Below are 20,476 nucleotides of genomic sequence, written 5' to 3'. Positions count from 1 at the left end.
CACTTGCTGCATAATATTCAGTTGCCAGGAAATCAAACTAAGCAGCAGTTTTTGACCCTGTGGAAACGACAGTGGGCTGGAACAACCTAATCCCTTCACAACAGGACTACAGATCAAGCTAAAGTATGCAGCTATGCCTTCACAGAGAAACTGTGTTGTTACCAACAGAATAGGGAAACTGTCAATGACTCCCAAAGCAAAGGGCTTAGCAGTATTAAAGAGCAGTAAAAGGTACTCTGATGGGTTAACATGGGATGAAAGGGGCCCTTGATAAAAAATCTATGTGTAATGAAATGGGAGTAAAGTCAGTACTGACACAGAACAAAGACTGGGGTTCAGGTCCAATACTTTGTCCCCATTGTTTTTAGAGTTTGATTCATTTATTTCAGCAAATTTTCTGTTTGTTTGTTTTTCAGTCACTGTTTAGGAACTAAAAGCTACTTAAGTTAAAGATAAGATCACGGTTTCTGTTCATATCTGTCCTATTATTACAATGTTTATTGCATGCTGGAAAGCATTTCTGGCAAAAGGGCCAAAAGACAAACTTCTCTTAACTGCAGCAAGCTTCTTGTTAATTTCCTCACCACAGTGATCCCACCTAAACATCCAACAGTAACAACAGCGGCTGATTTTTTTTTTTTTTTTTTACATTCACTTACTCACCACAAGAGGTCACTTATGTAAATGTCATTTTAACATTATAACCCATAAACAGTAAAGCAGTATTATTAAACAGTAAGCAGATCAGTCCTTCCTAAATGTAATACAAAGTGAAAGAAAAGGGTTTAGGACTCAAACTACATAGCAGATGATTTTCTATTTTATTTGCTTTTTGTCTAGAAAAATAGGTGAAAGTTAATGTCCAAAGAAAATTCAGATTACTGCACCAAGACAGACATACGTCCTCACAAGACTAGAACTATGAATTAAGAATCAATCAAGAAGTTCACACTGCAAAACACAGTAGTTAACTTGAGCACCCAGATTCCTATTTTGCGTTAAAATTGCATAAAATTAACCAATTAAACTAAAATTTAAAGATTCATAAGCATAGAAAATAAATAAAATAAAAAAGCAAGTACTGTGGAGTGTGGTCAGAATATAAAGTGCAATTAGTTATGCATACTATTGTAATGGTAAGATATTCAGTATGTACGAGTGTTGTTATAATAAACTGTACTTTTGTATATGAAAAAAATTGTGTGCAAAACTGCAAATGCACAGGTCAGTATTGAAAAGCAACAGACAATCACAGTTCAGTAACTAAAAATGTTTGGCATTTATGTTAAAACAGAACAGTAATAGTAAATAATAATATTCATACATCATTATAAATACTTAATGTAATAATTAATTCTGCATCAGCTCTAAATAATTTACATTAAAATGTATTTACAGCCTGTTCAAGTCCATAAAGAGAGAATCACAGAAACCTACATATTCTACTACTCTATTTCATATTTTAATGTAGAGAATGATGCTTCAGGTTACGCTTTTATTCATTTAATTTCTCTGCCCACTTAATCCTTTTCTGGCACACCTGGGGCTACAGCCTATCCCAGCATGCACTGGGCGGATAGCAGGACACCGGGCAGGTCGCCAGTCCATCACAGGTTGAACACAGATAGGCAGACATCCACTCACGCTCACATTCATACCTATGGGCCATTTAGAGTTCCACTCGTCCTGACTTGCACATCTTTGTGATGTAGGAGGAAACAAGAGAAAACCCACACAAACATGCAAACTGCGCAGAGAATGAGCCAAGGATCAATCCTGGGTCTTCTAGCTGTGAGGTGGTAGGGTAAACCACTAAACTGAATTTATGGAGGTGTTAGCTCAGGATTAAATGAAATGAAATGAAATTTACGTGCAAAAATATGCACATAATTGTGTGTGTACTGCAATTTACTGTATATATATTTTTCATTTTAGAAGCTACAGTCAAAAGTACCTGTTTTTTCTTTTGTTTGACATGTGACTTATGAAGGATTTATGGATTATTACTAGTTGCATCTTAGTATTTAATCTGTTGTGTCCACTCTGCTTACTCCCTTTTACTTTCATGTGTAAATTTCACATTAGACATGTAAAAACAGATACACCCCATTTCAGAAAAAGTACACATAACAATCTCCTGGAAGCAGACATTGCTCTATTTTCACACTCTTACTTATTCTTAAAGATTCTGTCACTAAAATGTTTCAATTTAAATCAATTTGTGTTAATAATATCACCTAAAATTAATTAATTACATTGTTTCAAACAATGCACCTCTTCATGCCCCCAAAATGGCACTTTCAATTACAACACATCCTAAATGAAAGAATAGATCAATTGCCAAAGACTACTGAAACAACTTGTGATAAATTACACTTCCAGATGATGCGGAGTTGGCGGAGGCAGAAGTCAAACACCACCCAGAACTCTGGGGTTTTGGCAAGCACGTCTACCTCTTGTGAAGCAGTGTAAACACAAACAAAAACCACAGTCACAGGATGAGGACAAGGTCATAGCAGGATAAAACGCAAGGCTTTCAACCAGGGCATTCAGGCTTGTGTCCCAAGTTCACTTACAGTTTCATTTTTTTAGATCGCTTTAACTGTTTTTACTTGTATTTAGTTATGTTTAGTCAACAAAAGCTCTCGGTTAGGTTTAGGTAAACTTTACTTGAAGGCAGCTGAATTTTCACATGACTCATGAGATCTGGGAGAACGATGACCTGCCAGCTTAAAGCGTGTACCCGAGCTAGCCCTTTTCAGAGGGAACTTCCCAGATTGTTCCACGTAACAAACCGTTCGATGTATCAGGTTGTAAAACAAAATCATGGTTTGGGTTAAATTAGCTGAGAAGTCAAAACTGCACAAGTTACTCAGTTTTTTGTTTGTTTGTTTGAAGATATTTGTTTTATAAAAAATTTTAAAGTTTCTTGGAGCAGAGGCGGGGTAGCATGCAGCAGTATAAAACATATGGAATTAAGTTAAGATCAAATGTTTCACAATTAAACTTTATTTGAAAGAATTTTCAGTTCACTGTGTAACGTGGTTTCCATGAGTAATACAGCCGCTTCATGCTACTAAACAGGAGACTGCAGCGTCTCTGCCTTGAATTTACAACCAAACAAATACTGTAAAAAAAAAAAAATCACATACACAGAATTATACAAACACACACATATAAACATGATGAGATAAAAACAGAAATACACCTGAAATAAATGGCTCGCCAGGAGCCCTAATTAAACACCCAGCAGTGCAGTATAGCCTTATTCAGTCTGGTGAAGTCATTGAATGCAAGACTGAGCAGAGAGCACTATATACCTCATTCAGAGATTGATAGCCTGACACTGATGTTTAATCCAGCTTCAGGCTTCAGTGCACCGAGATGTTTTCTTTTTTATTTATTTCACAGCCCATTATTTTACAGCCTGTGGTATCAGCCCTTATTTTACTGGCCCTCCAGCTATTTCAGGGGGAATTTATAAAAGGTACTTGAAATGTACCACTTTGAATGTGTATGTCAAAAGAAACGATGGGCCTTTTTGGCCTGGCAGAAAATATTTAAAACGATGATTTTCTTATTAGGTTTCATAAAAAGTTCACCTTGTGAAGTCATGCCAGTTTGAAAACTTTTACTTTCAAATTAGTGCTACTTGAACAGGCAAACACAACGGTAAAAAACTCACTGACCAGCCTTGCTGAAATGATCAAAGCTCAGTAATTATATAATGTGAAATAAAGTTGCAGCACTCTCTGAGACAGTCATGAGTATCACCTAATAACATGAATTTAGTCCATCCATTGGTCACAACATGACTCATACTAATGACATATGTACAGTAACTTTGCACGCTGCCTAGGGTGTTTGGCTAAAATCTCAGTTCTGAATCACATGGATCCTTGGTATTGGATGACATCATGCCTGCAAGATTATGAGCCAACCATATCCAGAGGGAGATCATTATTCCAGATTGGCAGCCTTCTGATTGGCTCCAGAGACAAGAAGCAGCTCATCCTGACCTTTTTGCTGAATCCTGACAAGATCAATCAAAAGCCAAGACATTCTCTCCCCCTGCACTAACCCATTGAGTCATTCCACTCGTTCTTTGCAGCAGAATTAAATTACCCATGCACCCAAAGTGCAGCTGAATCTAAAAAGTCACTGCTCCTAGAGACTCAGTTACAGCAGCCTCATGTTGTTTTCCCAAGAATGACTAAAGCACTATAGGCTCTTATAAGATAAGGTCCCAGACAGTCTTTACTAAAGCTAGTTGAGTGCTGGGCAACAAATAGGCAAACAAATAAAGAAGATGTGCCAAACACAAAAAAATAACAACTGGACTAAGCAATAGTTCTTTGCTTGTATGAGTCTATAAATGGCTCAAACTATATGCAGATGATGCACCGTACTTTTGTGGCACCGAATGCATTTGGCTCCAAAGAAGATAAAAGATACAGTTGCTACAAAATAGCAAATCAATTCTTGAATTATCAGTATGTCAACTTGTTATATTATTATTGGATCCATATTGTCACAATTCGTGGTGTAAATCCAGTACCCGCAATTAACTTTTTAACACACAAGCTAAAAGGCCTGGGACCCAATAATATATTTACGTTGCAAATGGAACAGGACGTCAGAACAAGAGTTGAAATCAGTAGAGCATCAGTTCAAACCTGAACGCAACACAATTTGAGTTCAAAATTGTACTATTTGTACTATTAAAGGTACTCAGTGTTGGGAAGGTTACTTTTAAAATGTATTCCATTACAGATTACAGAATACATGCCCCAAAATGTATTCTGTAACGTATTCCGTTACGTTACTCAATGAGAGTAACGTATTCTGAATACTTTGGATTACTTAATATATTATCATGCTGTTTACAACTACATGAATGTACTATTGCTGTGATTTATTACTGTTACTGAAGGTCCGCGGCTCCGAACCGTAGTAAAGGGACCTCTGGCTAATACGGTGGGTTCTGTGTCGGCTCGTAGCCGAAAACTAGCTTTACTTTGTTGTCTGGGTCAACTTTGCTAGCAGAGACAGAGAGAGGCGTTGAAAGGCTGCTTCAAAGGAACTTATTGTTTCGGAGGAAAACACGAACACGGTGTACAGTCGAGTCTTAATAGCTTACTTACAGCTGGGCTCGTCAGGCTCTCTTCTTGGCTGCAGTGGTTATTATTATATTTACATGCTTCCAGCTCCCGTTTTTGCTCGATGACAGCTTGTACTTTTCCTTTTTCTCCCTCCCTCGCTCACAGACACATAACGGGTATGGCAGTCCATTCTCCCTGCAGCACGGACTACACTGCCCATGATGCTACATTCTTTAGAGCTATACCGGTAGCATTCTGCCTATTAGCTTAGCACAACAACAACAAAAAGGCCTCTCTCACCCAGGAAACACAGAGAGAGAGGGAGGTCACCCTGTAACCATGGCAACCGTAACGCTGCCACCTGGAACAACAGAACGTAGCTGTCAAACAAAACCCAAACAGTCCTGACCCGCCACAATATGAAACAGGGAAGTACCGCCGTGTAATCCATTTATTTCAACAAAGTAACTGTATTCTAAATACCACCTTTTTAAACTGTAACTGTAACGGAATACAGTTACTCATATTTTGTATTTTAAATACGTAACGGCGGTACATGTATTCCGTTACTCCCCAACACTGGTGGTACTTAAGGCTCAAACATAAAAGCACCTCTACAGGTTTTACAAAATAATTGATCCTTAATCATTTAATCAAATTCCTTATCCTTCGCAGAATCTCAGAATCTACTTTTTTAAAAATACTACTTGCATCAATATTGTGGCAAATCTACCCTCATTTGGTGCTTGATGGATATTTAGTTTTGGGGTCTGTGTTTTATGCTGCTGTTGTCAGTTATTGATTGAACACCAGAGTGTTATAGACATTGAAGTGCATCCCAGATAATATATTCCTGAACAAGCTTTGTCAGCAACTTGTATGATACATATTATGTCCTTATTGACTGGATCCTAATACATAAAATATTATGTGAATAAACCAATAAAGATTATTGATTAACTTTCTAGTTTTGGGCAAGAATAATGACAGGACTGGTGTTTTTGTTGTCAATATCCAGACATTATAACAAGTCTTTGACCAAGAAGCTTCAGGGATACTTGAAGTCTGCTTTGACATTTAAAAGTGCTGACACGTCCAGCAGGGATTTGGCCGGCAGATTTAAAACATCCCTGAACTTGGACATGGGATTCTTTGATTCAAAATGAAAATCAGATAAAAAAAATAATCTGATCATTAAAGATCTGTGAACAGGTCTCCAGATGGAGAATTCAATCCTACACATGTGATTAAAAACACTTCAGCGGCGCATTCATCATCGGTTGATCCTGCCGCTAATTTTACACAACACACGAAAAAGCCACCACGAATCCATCTTCAATAAACTCGCCGCACCACTGGAGAATGAAAGGGCTGTCTCCTTTGACAGACCATCTAGTGCACAGAGCTACATGAATCTCGTGCATGCAGTACTGTAATAGTCTAACAGATGATGGTTCTTGGCACAGCCTGAGCAGTGGAGGGGTGTAAGACAGTCCCTTATGTCACATGGGAGAAAGAGAGGGAACGAGAAGGACAGAGAACAGGAGTGCTGCAGTGCATTGGTGGTGTGCTGTCTCTTTAACTACGGTCATGCTTGACAGGAGCTGCTGTATCAAACTACTGTAAAATCGACAAGGCCAGGGATGGCTCGGTGGATGGCTTCTTGCTTCCACGGAGTCCATCAGCACTCAGGGATACATCCATTGTGGAGAAGGTTAAGAGAAGGAGAGAGAGGAGACAGCGAGGAGGTAGAAAACTATGTGTGTGAGAGTGAGTGGGCGGATCGGCATGAGGGGGGGTCGACCACAATGGAAGAAAGTGAGAAAAGGAAAAAGAAGGAGAAAGAGATAGACTGAAAGAAGGTGTGAGTTTAAGAGAGCGAATGAGGGAAGAGAAAGATTTAGCCAAGATAGGAAGGTCCATCTCTGCTGCTGCTGCTGCCTGCCTCCCACTAACTGCCTGTTCATGTGAGCCGGTACTTGGCATGACTGCAAATGGCTTGCTTGGTACATTAGATGAACGCGTTCGTCAGTATGGGCTCAGATACATCTGCAAGCTTGTTGAGGCCCCTTTCTCCCCTTATGTTGATCTGAATCTCATCTCAAACCCATGTCACGCTAATATCAGCCATCTTGCCACATATTTTATCTTTGAATGTTGAGTCACTGTGCAGCAATAAATATCACTCAGTGTTACATAATCTCTTTGAGTAACCATGGAGCTGCTAATGTATAGGTGGACGAGGAAGCGGGACAGAGTATTTATCTGCATGGAGTTGGTAAGCCAACATATATTTGACAGTTTATTTGGTTGGTCTATAAAATGTGGAAACTTCCAACATTTCATCTTAAGACTGCTTCATTTGCCGGACACAGTCAACGATATAAAAGAACGAATGGCAGCATATGTTTCATAATTCAAAAGCTGAAACCTGCAAACACTATTAAATTCTATCCACGATTACAGAAATGACGGATTTTTAAAAAATTGTGTTACATTTCTTATTGACTGACAGAAAACTTTTATCCAATTTGCTATAAGCGGTTAAACTAAAATATTTTAGTCATGTATTAAATAGTCACTATAAATGACGGCATAAGACAACGCCTTTCAACTTGTTCATTTTTCAAGCATTCAGCTTTCTGTGTTATTTATAAGACTAAACACAGGTTAGCTCCATAAAATCCAACAAAACAAGGCTGAAAATAAAACGTCTCTGCGATCACAGAGAAAGAGTACTCAGTGCCGTCGCTGGCAGGTTCTGTAGGTGCAGCGCTGTGCTCACAATTTCCTGGCAATGACTCCCAGAGTGGGCTCTCTCTCTCTCTCTCACACACACACACACACACACAAAACACAGTGGCAGAGCATCTCACCAATATTATGCAACCAACATCTATAGCTGCACTTGCACAGGTGGGCATTTTAGCCATTATCTGCTGTGCTCTGAGGGAATAAAGAGCAAAATCAACCACAGTTACACTTGGTCTCTTTTCACGCGCAGCTCAGACGATGACTTCGGGGTCACGGTGAAGTCCAGGAGCCAACAGCTGGGTATTTCGGGTCGAGATTAGTCTCCATTTTAGAGGCACACATTCTGTCCTACAAAGGGTTACAGGTTGGTGAGTGTGTGCTTGCATCCACACATGCACCATCACTCGCTCTCACCCTTACAGTCACATGCAGCACACCTCCACTCTCTCCTGAACCCACACACTGACTACACACTGCCGTCTCTCTCGCACAGATACGCACACTGCTACAGTTTTACCCTCTTTGATCACAGGTACTCACACAAATCACCCCCAGTCCTTCACGGCTTCTCCAAACTTTGCGCTGGGCGTTACATTTCACTCCGGTCTGACTTCAGCCATCACACTTAAGGGACCGTGCTTTTCCCAAATTAGACCCTCTAATCACACACACAAAAACACACACACACACTGCAAATTGAACGTTACGACTGGATAGATGTGAGGCAGCTCACTGCAGCACGCCTGCTCACATATAGCATTAGTCACAATTGCAGTGCAACGATACCAAGGGAATCTGCCTTTACCGTACACTGAAGCGCCTTTCACCCACTCACACTCGAATATGAGGGAATAAAGACCAAGAACAATGAAGTAGCCTCTTATTCTGGTCATCTACATATTCAGTTGGCCAAAGTTTTTGCACACGGAAAGCAAGATACAGACTTTTTAGGATACCAACAAAATATCAAACATATTTCATGAAATATCAGAGTGACAAGTCCCTAAGGGGCTATCTCGCAAATTATATATGAGATTAGAAGCAAATGAAGTAATAAAACCACAATCCAATACTTCATACAACCCTAAGAGTTTCTATGAGCACATTGCACTAATTCATGTTTATAATAAGCCTGTAAGTATGATCAGAGCAGTATAAACTCCATTATATATAAACAGTAGAGATGCTGCACACTCAACTAGCATCGTGTCGCTATAAACTCCTTACACTCTACAACACCACAGGATCATTAGTGGAATATTACAGCGTTTTTTGGCCATGATCGCAGTGTGAGTGCTGTCAAACAGAGGAATGCTTTTGCAGGAGAAGACTAGTGCACATGCATACCTTATTACAATACTATAATTACCGCATGCACAGCTCCACACCACAGACGCTGCGCGGGATCCGTGTGTGTTTGTGCGTGCGTGTGTGGGTATCTATCTACAAGGCACTCTAGGCTATCTCTATGCACCTGTCGGCTATGGTGCTTTTAGATATGCTTATTTCATGTGACAGAGAGGGAAGAGAGGGACAGAAAGAGAGAGACAGCGAAAGAGAGAGAGGGGATGGCGAGGAACGGGGGAGGAGGACAGAAAAGAAAGATGCAGTGGGTGTCAAAAATATCAAAAATATTAGCTCTGACTTACCTTGAAAGGGAACATAGGACATGTTCCAACTGCATTGAACGTAGGCTTTGCGTCTCGCTCGGCGGTTTCTCGGCGTTCAGAAGTAACGTGGAAACCAAATTACAAATAATTCTGAAAAATTAAAATAAAATAAAAAAAACCACCACACGCGCGCGTGTGCACGGGATTTACTGCTGTTCACAGTTGGAGTCGAAGAAGAAGCCAATATTCCGCTGTTATAAAAACTGGCATCATAATCCACGACCGCTTATAAAGCCCCGGTTCCCGATGCATAAAAAAATACAGGATGCAGAGATGTGTGTGTGTGTGTGTGCGCGCGTGTGTGTGTGTGCATGTGTGTGCATGTGCGTGTGTGTATGTGTGTGCGTTTATTTGCACGCTGCTGCTGAGGTGTGAGGGTGAACACGAGTGAGTGTGTGTGAGTGAGTGAGAGAGAGAGAGAGAGAGAGGGGGAGAAGGGGGTGGAGGACGAGCGCACGCGCGCATGTGTGTGCGTGTTACTGAGTGTGGGCGCGCACGTTTCCCAATATCTATAAGCTATCTTTAGCTTATGCATTTTACATTTTGTGCTCGCCTCGTGGAAAAGGAGGATTATAATAACGTTGCAGGAGTGTTAATTCATTATAGCCACTGCTTCCGGCTACTGTAGGCTGTGTGTGTGTGTGTGTGTTTCTTATGATTTTTACATTGCCTACTTTGATTCTCAATCCTATAGATACGATTAACAATCGCTTACTTATTATCATGAGTACAAACTTACAGGTTATTTTACATTATTTTTTTTATATGTATTTAAAATATACATAAAGAAAAACACAATATCATGTTAGAGGTGCTACAAGCTAATGTAGTTTTCTGTAAACCTGTCTTGGCTCTTGAAACTCCTGCAGACCTGTTGAAAACACACTTACTGCAGGTAACGTCCAACCTCCCATAAATGCTGACGTTTCAGATATTAGTGGAATTATACTCGAGCACACAGTATTTTCCTTTTCACATTTTAAATAAATTAATTCATTTTCTTTTAAAAATTGAATAACGCTGGATTTCGACACTTGACCAAACAGAGGAACTGCATCAAGATAGGAAGCTGTGGAGCCAAAATGGCGCCTTGAGGTGGCGTATGCTGCATTTGTGTAACGTGGGAAAATAGGAATATTGAACTATTGAACGTAATTGTGCAATTTAAATAATAGATGGAAGTTTGAGTTATGAGTTGTGTTTTTTAGGATATGATTTTTTGTTTTAACTTAATCAGCAGCAAATAGATTGAACATATACAAAAAACATACTGATACATACGTTTTTAATCAGTTCCAAAAGTATTACACAGGGTGCTTAGATAACTATATATTAAGATTTATTTTATTTTATTTTTTAAATCTTTTCATTTTTTTTTATTTCTATGCCTCAGTGTAGGCTATTGTTGAAATTATATATCCAAAAAATAAACAATAAAAAGTGATCGTTTACAAGTGGAAAACAGGGACCAGATTTATTTATTTTTCTATGATTGTGTGCATTTTAGGCTCCACCCCTTAGACACCCTAATTTGAATAAGTAGTTGGCTAAATGGATGAATGTGTGAGTCTAAACGTAATTTAATCAAATTGATCATCATTATAATTACTAATGATTATTATCATTACAAGAGCACAAAATAACACCATCATAAAAATGAAAAAAAAAAATCAGTCTAAACATTGGGAAATAAATGTAAAAATCCTGCTTTCTATTCTATAATAGTTATGAAACCAGTTTAAAACAGATGAGCAGCAATGCTGCGGCTGTAGAGTTTTCAGCACAAGCTTTCATTAGATAACATTTCGCACACTTACACGTCCCATTTGCATGCTTGAAGGTGCTTCAATCATTGTGGACTTCACAGCTTCAGAGGGACGCTGAAGGCATCAGAGCGCAGCGTCTACTTCTGGGTCACATGTTGAGACGTTGACGCCATCTTGTGGTCAAAACGAGCAACTGCAGTTTTTGCCATTAATGAAAATAAAACAAAATATAGGGATTTCAGGAGCACATTACACGAGTTGCATCCTCCAAAACACTAATAAGTGTCCATGCTAACAAAAGAAGCTAGTGTGAAAGAGAAGAAGCGCATCCCCTGTGACCTGCGATAACAGATGATCACAGAAACGTATCACACATTATTAAAGATGACAGAAGGATTCTGGTCCCTTCTTAGATGGAATAGTTTCAATTAAATTCTTCGTGTTACGCACCTGCGCAGTAAACAGTTTTCCCCCCCCCAGAGCAGCTGTTTATCCCAGTAGGAAAGGCACAGGTGCTACTAATGACATTAACAAAGGCTCTGTTCACTTCGAGTGTCTCGATGAGCCACAGTACAGTGGTACAGCAGCCTCAAAATCAGCCTCTGCACACTAAAGTAGCTCAATCATTCATTGTTAATTTTAGCATGTAGACAATTTCTTCTGCCAAAAATGTCAAGTAGCACACCTTCAGACGGCAATCACAGGAACAAAGAAGTTACTTCCCTCAGACTCACTGACTATTTTGAGTAACAAAGAGCTGCTGACACACAAATATTTTTTATTAAAATGCAAGAGGCTTTATGTCAGTGCAACCCAGCAGCTATAAAAGGTAACAGTAAATAAATAAATAAATAAATAAAACAGTAAGATTTTCAACCATTAATGCTTCCGCTTCTCAGAAATAAAATATGACGCAGGACCTAGAGTGATATGTGGCATTATTCTCCAGAGCTATTATTTGTTGCCTCCATTCATCTTAAGTCTCATTGTAACTGGCAAGAACACAAAATAAACATCTGTCATTCCTGTTGGCGGCAACAGCAAATTGTCTGCCAAAAAAAAGGAGTAGTTAATCCCTCCTACAGGACACATTTGGCTGTAATACAATTTATCATCCCCATCAGACTAATTCGGGGGGATTCTCACGACATTGCATGATTTCTAAATACAATGGTAGTGATCAGTGAAACAAAGCAGCTCAATAACAGCCTCAATCCACCTCTTTTTGACTTGGAAAGTTAAGAGCTTGAGCACTTTGGAGAAGTGATGATTTTCTGCCCGTAGTTGTTTACTCCGAATAACTAGTAAACTGTCGCACTATGAAAATATTACCATTCTGTCGTGTTTTGGAAAAGCTTTAGTGGAAAATGCTTTTCTTTGAGTCAGAATCAGACATAAGTGGGGGAGCATTTAATGAAAAAAACATGGTATTTTAATTCTTAAAGAGAAAGTTATTTTTCTATTGTTTTATAACATCAGAAAGTTCTTTTGAAACGTCTTGATGCATCTCAATCATCCAGGAAAATAAATCTCCAAAAGTTGATTCTGTTCATCTGGACGTAGCGTTTTCTGGGAGAAACGTTTCGTCACTCATCCCAGTGACTTCTTCATTCTTCACTATTTACGTGAAAAGGGAAACTCCATCTCTGAATGGAGGAGGGGGCCTAAGGGTTCATCTTTCGCCATCTTACAATGCTGTGATTGCAGCCATTCCCCAACTCTCTGTGAATGGTACTCATGGCCATTGATCAGTGGTCTTTGATCAGTGGGTTTTGGTCAGTAGTTGTTGATCAATGGTCATGAGAATTTGCATAATTATGATTAAGGAACTGACCTCACAGCCCATTGTTCCTTCAGTGGGCTGGTTTCAGTCATTATGCAATGTGCTGTTTATAAGATTGGGGAAACCTGCAGTCAGCTGAGACTGAAGAAGAAGTCACTTGGATGAGTGACGAAACGTTTCTCCCACAAAACGCTACGTCCAGATGAACAGAATCAACTTTTGGAGATTCTTTTAAAATTGAAAAATCATCTTAAGGTGGTAAAGAACAGACTGGACAGATATGTTTTGGTCCAATATAAAATTAGTGATATAAAAACACCTGTGTAGTCCTGTTGATTCAGCAGCTTGCACAACGGCTTTTAACAGCAATAACCTGAAGCACTCACTGTCTGCATTACTCTGTCAGTCTCTCACATTGTGGAGACACTTTGACCCACTCGTCTTTATAATGTTTCTTCAGCTCACTGGGATCTGTGGGGATTTGTTTATGCTGGACTCTCTTAAGGTCTCACCACATCATTTCAGTCACGTTGAGGTGCATTATGGCCCAAAACCTTCACTTTGGTCTCATCTGTCCAAAGGACATCGTCGTTTCACAGGAAGCTTTGCAAACCTAAGCTGTGCTGTCATGAACTTTAATATTTAACATGGTAACTGAGGCCAGTAGAGTCTGTAATGTAGCTCTTAGGTCTTTTGTGATTTCTCTGAGCATTGCACCTCGGGGTTGAGTTCCTATCACTCCATCCGTACAGCATAACAACACCTTACAGGGAAAATAAACTTTAAAAAAGACCAACATGGTAAAAAATAATTCTCTAATTGACAGTGATTCTGGTGAAAGTTCTTTTAAAATATTTTTCTCACACTTCTTTTATAAGCTGCATATATGTGAAGCTCTGTTTTTTGGTTCTACTTTGGCTCCTTACTTAAAAATGTAATTCTCTCATGTTTTAATACGATTCCTGTTCTTTGCCATTAGTGCAGGAACGCTTGAATCACCTCTAATTAACTACGGAGGACAATGAGCACAACATTTTGTATGAAATCATGTAGAGTTCATTGGTTTGAATTGGTTGAAACCAGAGTGAATATCTAAACCAAACCACCCAAACACATTTCAAAGGGTCTGTCAGAGGTTACCTCTCACGGTACAGTTAGTTATACGAGGTGATGCTTGCACGTCTTTGCACCTGTTCGACAAAAGCACATATATAGCGTGGAACCAGATACATTAGCACCCTCTGTAATCTCAGTGATGACCAGATAAATAAAAAGATGAATTTTGATTATTTCCATCTCACAAAAGATGTTTAAAGGGTTTAAAAGTCAGAAAAAGCTAATCTGGATCTTTTAATTTGAAATTTGAAAATTAGGATTTTTATCCTTCTCTGACCTTTAAGCAGGAAATTAAATCACACATTAATTTGATAGTGGAAAATAATGACAGCAAACTAATTAATCCTGGTTTGCATTTATCTTGTGAGCTGCTTTCTGATGGACCGACGCCTAACAGGACAACTTATTTTTAAGTTTTTTAATAGAACAGTGCAACAGAGAGGTGAAACTTTTATTTTTCATGTTACATATTAGGTGTATCAACGCAGAGTATACATGTACAAATGTAATTTCTTCAAAAATACATCAAAACTGAACTTGGACTTGACTACTAATCAGAAAAAGAAGACCACGTCTCCCAAAATAAATGTTTGTTTGTTTTTTTTCTTCAATGTAGATGTTTTATTTCCTCCTGTTTTGTTTTAAACGAATCTGGTTGATTTCCACCAAGAGTACAACCTATAACAAGCACTTGACGGGTATAGACATACCATAGAAAACACACAAATACATTCATCACCATCGCCTAGAAAGGTTCAACACACTCCTCCCTAATAAACTACAGTCAAATAGTCACTGAGGAGGATGAGAATTGCAATGCAATATTGTCTTACTGGACAGGAGCTAATATAACAAAGAGGTTGCTATTTAAATAAAATCTGAGCATTTTGCATCAATTATAACTGCATAAATGTTGTACTGGTCTTTTTTTTTTTTTTTAACTAAACCTGTAACGCAGTCTTTCTTTAAAAGATAGAACTGACAAATGTGCATGTTGTGTAAGTTTTATCAAACAGATTGCTGAAATAAACCTCTGTATAAAATATAAACTCTGAAACCCGCACAACAGTTTTCTAGATTTATGTAACCTGTTTGCACAAAGATAAAATCCAACTTTCAGCGGCTCCACTTCACCTCCATAAACATATTTAAGTAGATGGGACGTGAGCAGTCAGGCCTCAGCTGATGCATTCGTGCTTAATGCCTTGTTTTACATTTAAACCATAGACTGTTAGTCCCTGGAAGAAAACTATGGTTTTAGTATGGACTGTCTTATTTACCTGTACTGTTGTGAACAGTATTGGAGTGGGTGCGCCTTTAGCTGATCTTTATGACATTTAAGTCCCATCATAAACAGACAAAAGAAATGAAAATTCTTTCAAATAATTCCACTGTGATGACTTTAAATGTATGCTTTGCTAAAATGTGTTTATATACTGTTTTGTTGTTTGGAATGTACAGTAACATCACAGTCCTGTTTGATTTAAAAAACTCTCTTCAGCAGCGTAACTGGTCCGTCTGTGCACACGTACACAAAGGTTTGGGGGTCACTTTGAGTAGTCTATAAGGCTACGTCCACACGTACCCGGGTATTTTTGAAAACGCAGATTTTTCTATGCGTTTGCACCTTTCGTCCACACGGCGCATTTGGTCACTGAAAACGGAGATTTTAAATTTTTTTTGAAAGCATTTAAGTGTGGACGAGAAAAATGGAGAAATCGCAGAAAACGCAACGTCAAAGGTGTGCGCCTTTATTTGACGTCACACTGTGCGCCACGTTATTGTTTCGGTGAAATGAATTTCTACAATACTATTACTGTTAATTGTACTCTCTGCAGTGTTTAAATGCTTACATATACACACACAGTTACTGTCCCTCCACACATACCACTCGGTTCTGCTTCTATGCCCCAGCTTTGTTTACTTTTTCCCGCCGAGGCTTCTAGACTTCTGATTGGCCAACATTTCTGCACGGTTAGGAATATAGCGCCACCTGCTGCTTTGGCATGTTCCTAGCAGCGTTTTCCTTCATTTCTGCCTTTACGCGTGGACAGGATTATTTTTTAAAACGAAAACGGAAAATCTCCGTTTTCAAAATTACCCGTGTACGTGTGGACGTAGCCCAAATTGGTTTTTTTTTCCTACAGCGTAAGATTGAACATATGTTGTAAATGACAATTAAGGATGAATGAAATCACTCATCATAAGTGATTTATGAGTTTGTGTAGATGTTGTTGGAAGATAGGAGTGACACTGAAAACTCACCACTGTACTTCTACATAGATTATCTATTATAAAACATAAATTATTAATGATAGATTATTCCCTTAATTGTCACAGATAACATTACCAATCGGTTGCATTTTATATAATATCAAAATCTTCTCAAAATTCATGCATTTTCTAAGGGAACCCCAAACCTTTGAGGTACTGTCGGATCTGTCAACAACGAGCCTTCACTTGTATCAGTATGGACTCATTCGTGTCTTCTCACCGTCTGATTGGCCGACCCAGTCGAGCAGACCAATCGGCAGGTACACACCCTATATAGGCACTATGCAACCACATCAAAATAAATAAAATAAAGTTGTTCCATCATAGCAATATATTGTGAATATATAATTCTATCTATAAAACAAAAGCCCTCTTGTGGCTCCTATTTCTAAGACATAACAGTAGTCTAAATGTAAATTATGTGTGACAAAATCTAACATAACAAATAAGTATCCCCATAATAACATGTATACAATCTCTTATTAACATACTGTGATGAAAACAAAAACACGAAAACCTCCAGAGAATTTGTTGTTTACGGAGCCAAAGTCAAATCCTTCAATAACGTGCTCGTCAGTGAGGCATTAAACTCCCCCCAACGTAGCCCAAAATATAAGCCCGTCTGTAGTACTGTGTCCATTAAAAGGTTACTGCTTTTTCATGCACAGCCAGCAGCCACCAGCAGGCTGTCGTAATGCCTCTCACTGATGAGAGGGCCATTCGTCTCTGATAACATTCTGGGCTCATTTTCTCCACGTGAACATTAACCACGAGTTGATGAACGAGCAATTAGAAAAGTGAAAGCTGATGGAAGCTTGACGTCTCATTTCTTGGATATCAGTAGCAAATGCTGTTAATAACTTGATAAATGCTTGTGAGCTGTAAAAAGTACAAAAAAGTTTGGGAAGCTTTGTGAAATATAAATAAAAACAGAATCCAGTTATTTGCAAGTCTCATAAACCCATATTTTATTCACAACAGAACATAGAAAGCATAATACACATACTGGTTTAAACTGAGAAAGTGTTACTAGTTTAAGAAAAATAGATGCTTATTTTGAATTTAATGGCAGCAAAATATGTCCAAAAAGTTGGGACGATGTTGACTGTGAGGCATCGTCCCAACAAAGATCGCGGTCAACCAATATTGATTTTCAGTGAGATTTCAAATTATATATATATATATATATATATATATATATATATATATATATATATATATATATATATATATATATATATATATATATAGATATATGGTGAAAACTTGGCCCGTTTCTTCTGAGGAACTCTTCCTCTCTAAGATGCTCTTTTTAATACCCAAACATGTGACTGAGCTGTTGCCACTTAAACCCTAATTAGTTGCAAAATGTTCCTCAAACTGTTTCTTTTAGTAACACTTAATTTTCAAACCTTTTTTTTGCCCCAATCCCAACTTTTTTAACCCTTGTTGCCGACATCAAATTCAAAATGAGACATTTTTTTCATGAAAAAGTAAACAACTGTGGGTTTATGAGATTTGAAAATCATTACATTTTGTTTTCATGTACATTTTACACAGTGTCACAACTTTTTTAGAGTTTTGTAATTAAATGTAGTAAAACTTTATGGGGCCTGCTCTATCAGTTTAGTGATTGTAGTCCTCAGATGTCCAAATTTTTTTTTTTAAAAAGAAGCAATTTTCATTTTACAGAAAATAAAAAGATGTCAGAATCACAATATTTTCAAATTAACGAATCATCATCACATCATACTATCTAAATATTAAAGTATAGTTCAGAGTATTTTAGTCTATGGTCATTTATATTTAGCAGCATGGAGCAGCAGCGAGACGAAGCAAAGTAACACACAATAATAATAACGGATATGACACTGACTCTGGAAGAGGGTTCCAAAGTAGCTTGCAGATGCACTGCAACTATTGGCAACTTGAACCAGATTAAATAGCACGCCACATTTATATATTTTATGAGACATGCCAAATCAAACAGATGTGTGAAATAGTGGCTGAGCTCGTCCTCATCACCTGACTGTAGTAATATGGTCAAACTGTTAACAAAGCGGAAAACTATTTTCACTTTTTGGCAAAATTTGATTCTCGTTTCTGGTAAATCATCAAATTCTTGTTTATTATCACAGCAGTACTTTTTCTACCTGTTCTCTCACACATTTCCTGTCATTTTGTGCATCGAGTCAAGCTGTATTGTACATTATTCTAATTTAGTGGGCAGGAACAATTAAATGGTGTATTGTATGTATGTTCCAAATTTTAGGAAATACGATTTGTTGTTTTCTTACTGTGGACATCCCACAGAAAAGCGGTATTTACCATCTTACTTAAGTGTAGTTGAGAAGAGACAGGTGTCACTTTTGCACTTGTACATTACATTTGAAGCTACACCCAACACAAACTGTTCCTAAAACTGAGCCATAAAATCTTAAAATAAGCATGCCAGCGATAACATTTAAATTAATGAGCTTAGGATGGATCTAGGTCAGCTGTTTCTCTCTGCTTTTTGTCTAAATTGACTCTAACTCCGCTCTTTTATTTGTGATAACTGGGTTTCAACACAAAACTGAACCAGAACAAAGTAAAATAAGTATATTTGGGTTTTTCTTTTGACTGTTAAATGTTGGAATTTCAGATATTTCTTTTTAAGCGTGGCCTTTTAATTACAAATATTAATGTGGTCCAAACACAGACAAAATCATCAGGAGGTTTACACATTTTCCCTCATCATTGTAAAAGATGATAAATGCAAAGGCATATTCCAAAGTTAACAGTACAAATATCAGAGAAACACTAGCAAAGAGGGACATTTAGTAACAAGTAGTGAGGTTATAATGATGTAGAATTCGAGGTGATACTATGAGAGCAACCTGGATTTGCAACGTGTAGAGATTTTTTTTCCTTTTTGTTTTGTTTGTACTTTAAACACTGCCACGTATTACATACACAGCAGTTCTGTGACAACTGCGAAACAGTCATTGTGTCTCTAGTTTACGCTCTTTGTCTCAGTACAAACTCACGTTCTCCCACTCCACCAGGTACTGCACCTTCCCGTCAGGTGTGACTCGTCTCGCCAGGATCCTCACTGCCTCCCCTCCTCCCCAGCTCCTGGCCACTGTTCCGTCCCCACCTCCCATTCCCGGTGCCCCGCCGCCACCTCCTCCTCCTCCTCCTCCACCACCGCCGCCACCTCCTCCTCCTCCCCCGCCTCCACCTACACCACCTCCTGCACCCATGCCAGCCTGATAAGGAGGTAAGTCACGTAGAATGAGGGGCTCCAGCTGCTTCTGCCCCAGCTGGTGTTGATGTTGGTGGTTGTGCTGGTGGTTGTGATGGTGCTGGTGGAGGTGGTTGTGGTGATGGTTGCTGTTGGAGTTGAGGGGGTATGGGAAGTATGTTGGTGGTAACCTGCAGTTGTCCTCCATGCTAGGAAAAGAGAAGGGGAGGAGTTAGGAAAAGAGGATGGATTCATCTGGATGGAGATCAGTCGGTCCTTCACATATTTTATCTAAGAAAAAAAATTAATTATAGTATTAGTGAAGTTTGTAAATAACCCATATATTAATATTAGGTAGACTTGGTTTGTGTCTTGAATCGATGCTCTCACTGCTCTCATCACTCTTGCTTGCTGCGTTTTTTTAAATAATAATTTTGTGAAAATATGTCACAATCTCCCTTTTTCTGTTCCTGAGTCATGGTACTAATAATAGGCCAAAGAAAGTGTTAATGCAAAACAATATTACAAACATTACATTACAGCCAAGTTAACCTGTGAAGTTTGGGGTATAAAAAATACTTTGTTATTAGGGGTGCAACGATACACAAAATTCACGGTTCGGGTCGATACTTTGGTGTCACGGTTCAATATTTTTTCGATACCAAAAAGATGTTCATGCCTTTTTAATTTGTCATTTATTAAAATTATAAATATATATTTTAACTCAAAACTACAGTTTTTAAATTTAATGTTGCTGAAACAACAAAGTAATAAAAAAAATCTAT

The 20,476-nt window shown here is 38.4% G+C and overlaps 2 protein-coding genes across 15 annotated transcripts in view; both read right to left on the bottom strand.

Annotated features, from left to right (window-relative positions):
• syngap1b (synaptic Ras GTPase activating protein 1b) overlaps positions 1-9,948 on the bottom strand; it is a 215,110-nt gene extending 205,162 nt beyond the window's left edge. For 7 of the 12 annotated variants that reach the window (XM_085178265.1, XM_085178261.1, XM_085178262.1 and 4 more), the window contains exon 1: positions 9,506-9,946. In XM_085178265.1, coding sequence (XP_085034391.1) covers positions 9,506-9,527 — 22 coding nt within the window. In that variant the 5' untranslated portion in view covers positions 9,528-9,946. Of the gene's footprint in view, positions 1-9,505 lie in introns of all 12 variants that reach the window. The other 5 variants (XM_085178260.1, XM_085178259.1, XM_085178268.1 and 2 more) reach the window with 3 other exon arrangements.
• Positions 1-20,476, bottom strand: part of phf1 (PHD finger protein 1) — a 95,427-nt gene that overhangs the window by 49,359 nt on the left and 25,592 nt on the right. For 2 of the 3 annotated variants that reach the window (XM_085178306.1, XM_085178307.1), the window contains exon 15: positions 15,878-19,900. In XM_085178306.1, the coding sequence (XP_085034432.1) occupies positions 19,480-19,900 (421 nt within the window). In that variant the 3' untranslated portion in view covers positions 15,878-19,479. Of the gene's footprint in view, positions 1-15,877; positions 19,901-20,476 lie in introns of those variants that run through there. The other variant, XR_014876960.1, reaches the window with a different exon arrangement.

Source organism: Neolamprologus multifasciatus, chromosome 11, assembly GCF_963576455.1.
Source record: "Neolamprologus multifasciatus chromosome 11, fNeoMul1.2, whole genome shotgun sequence".
NCBI classification, from domain to species: Eukaryota; Metazoa; Chordata; class Actinopteri; order Cichliformes; family Cichlidae; genus Neolamprologus; species Neolamprologus multifasciatus.
The sequence above is the reverse complement of the archived record's forward strand: the minus strand, read 5'-3'. Positions and strand labels throughout refer to the sequence as shown.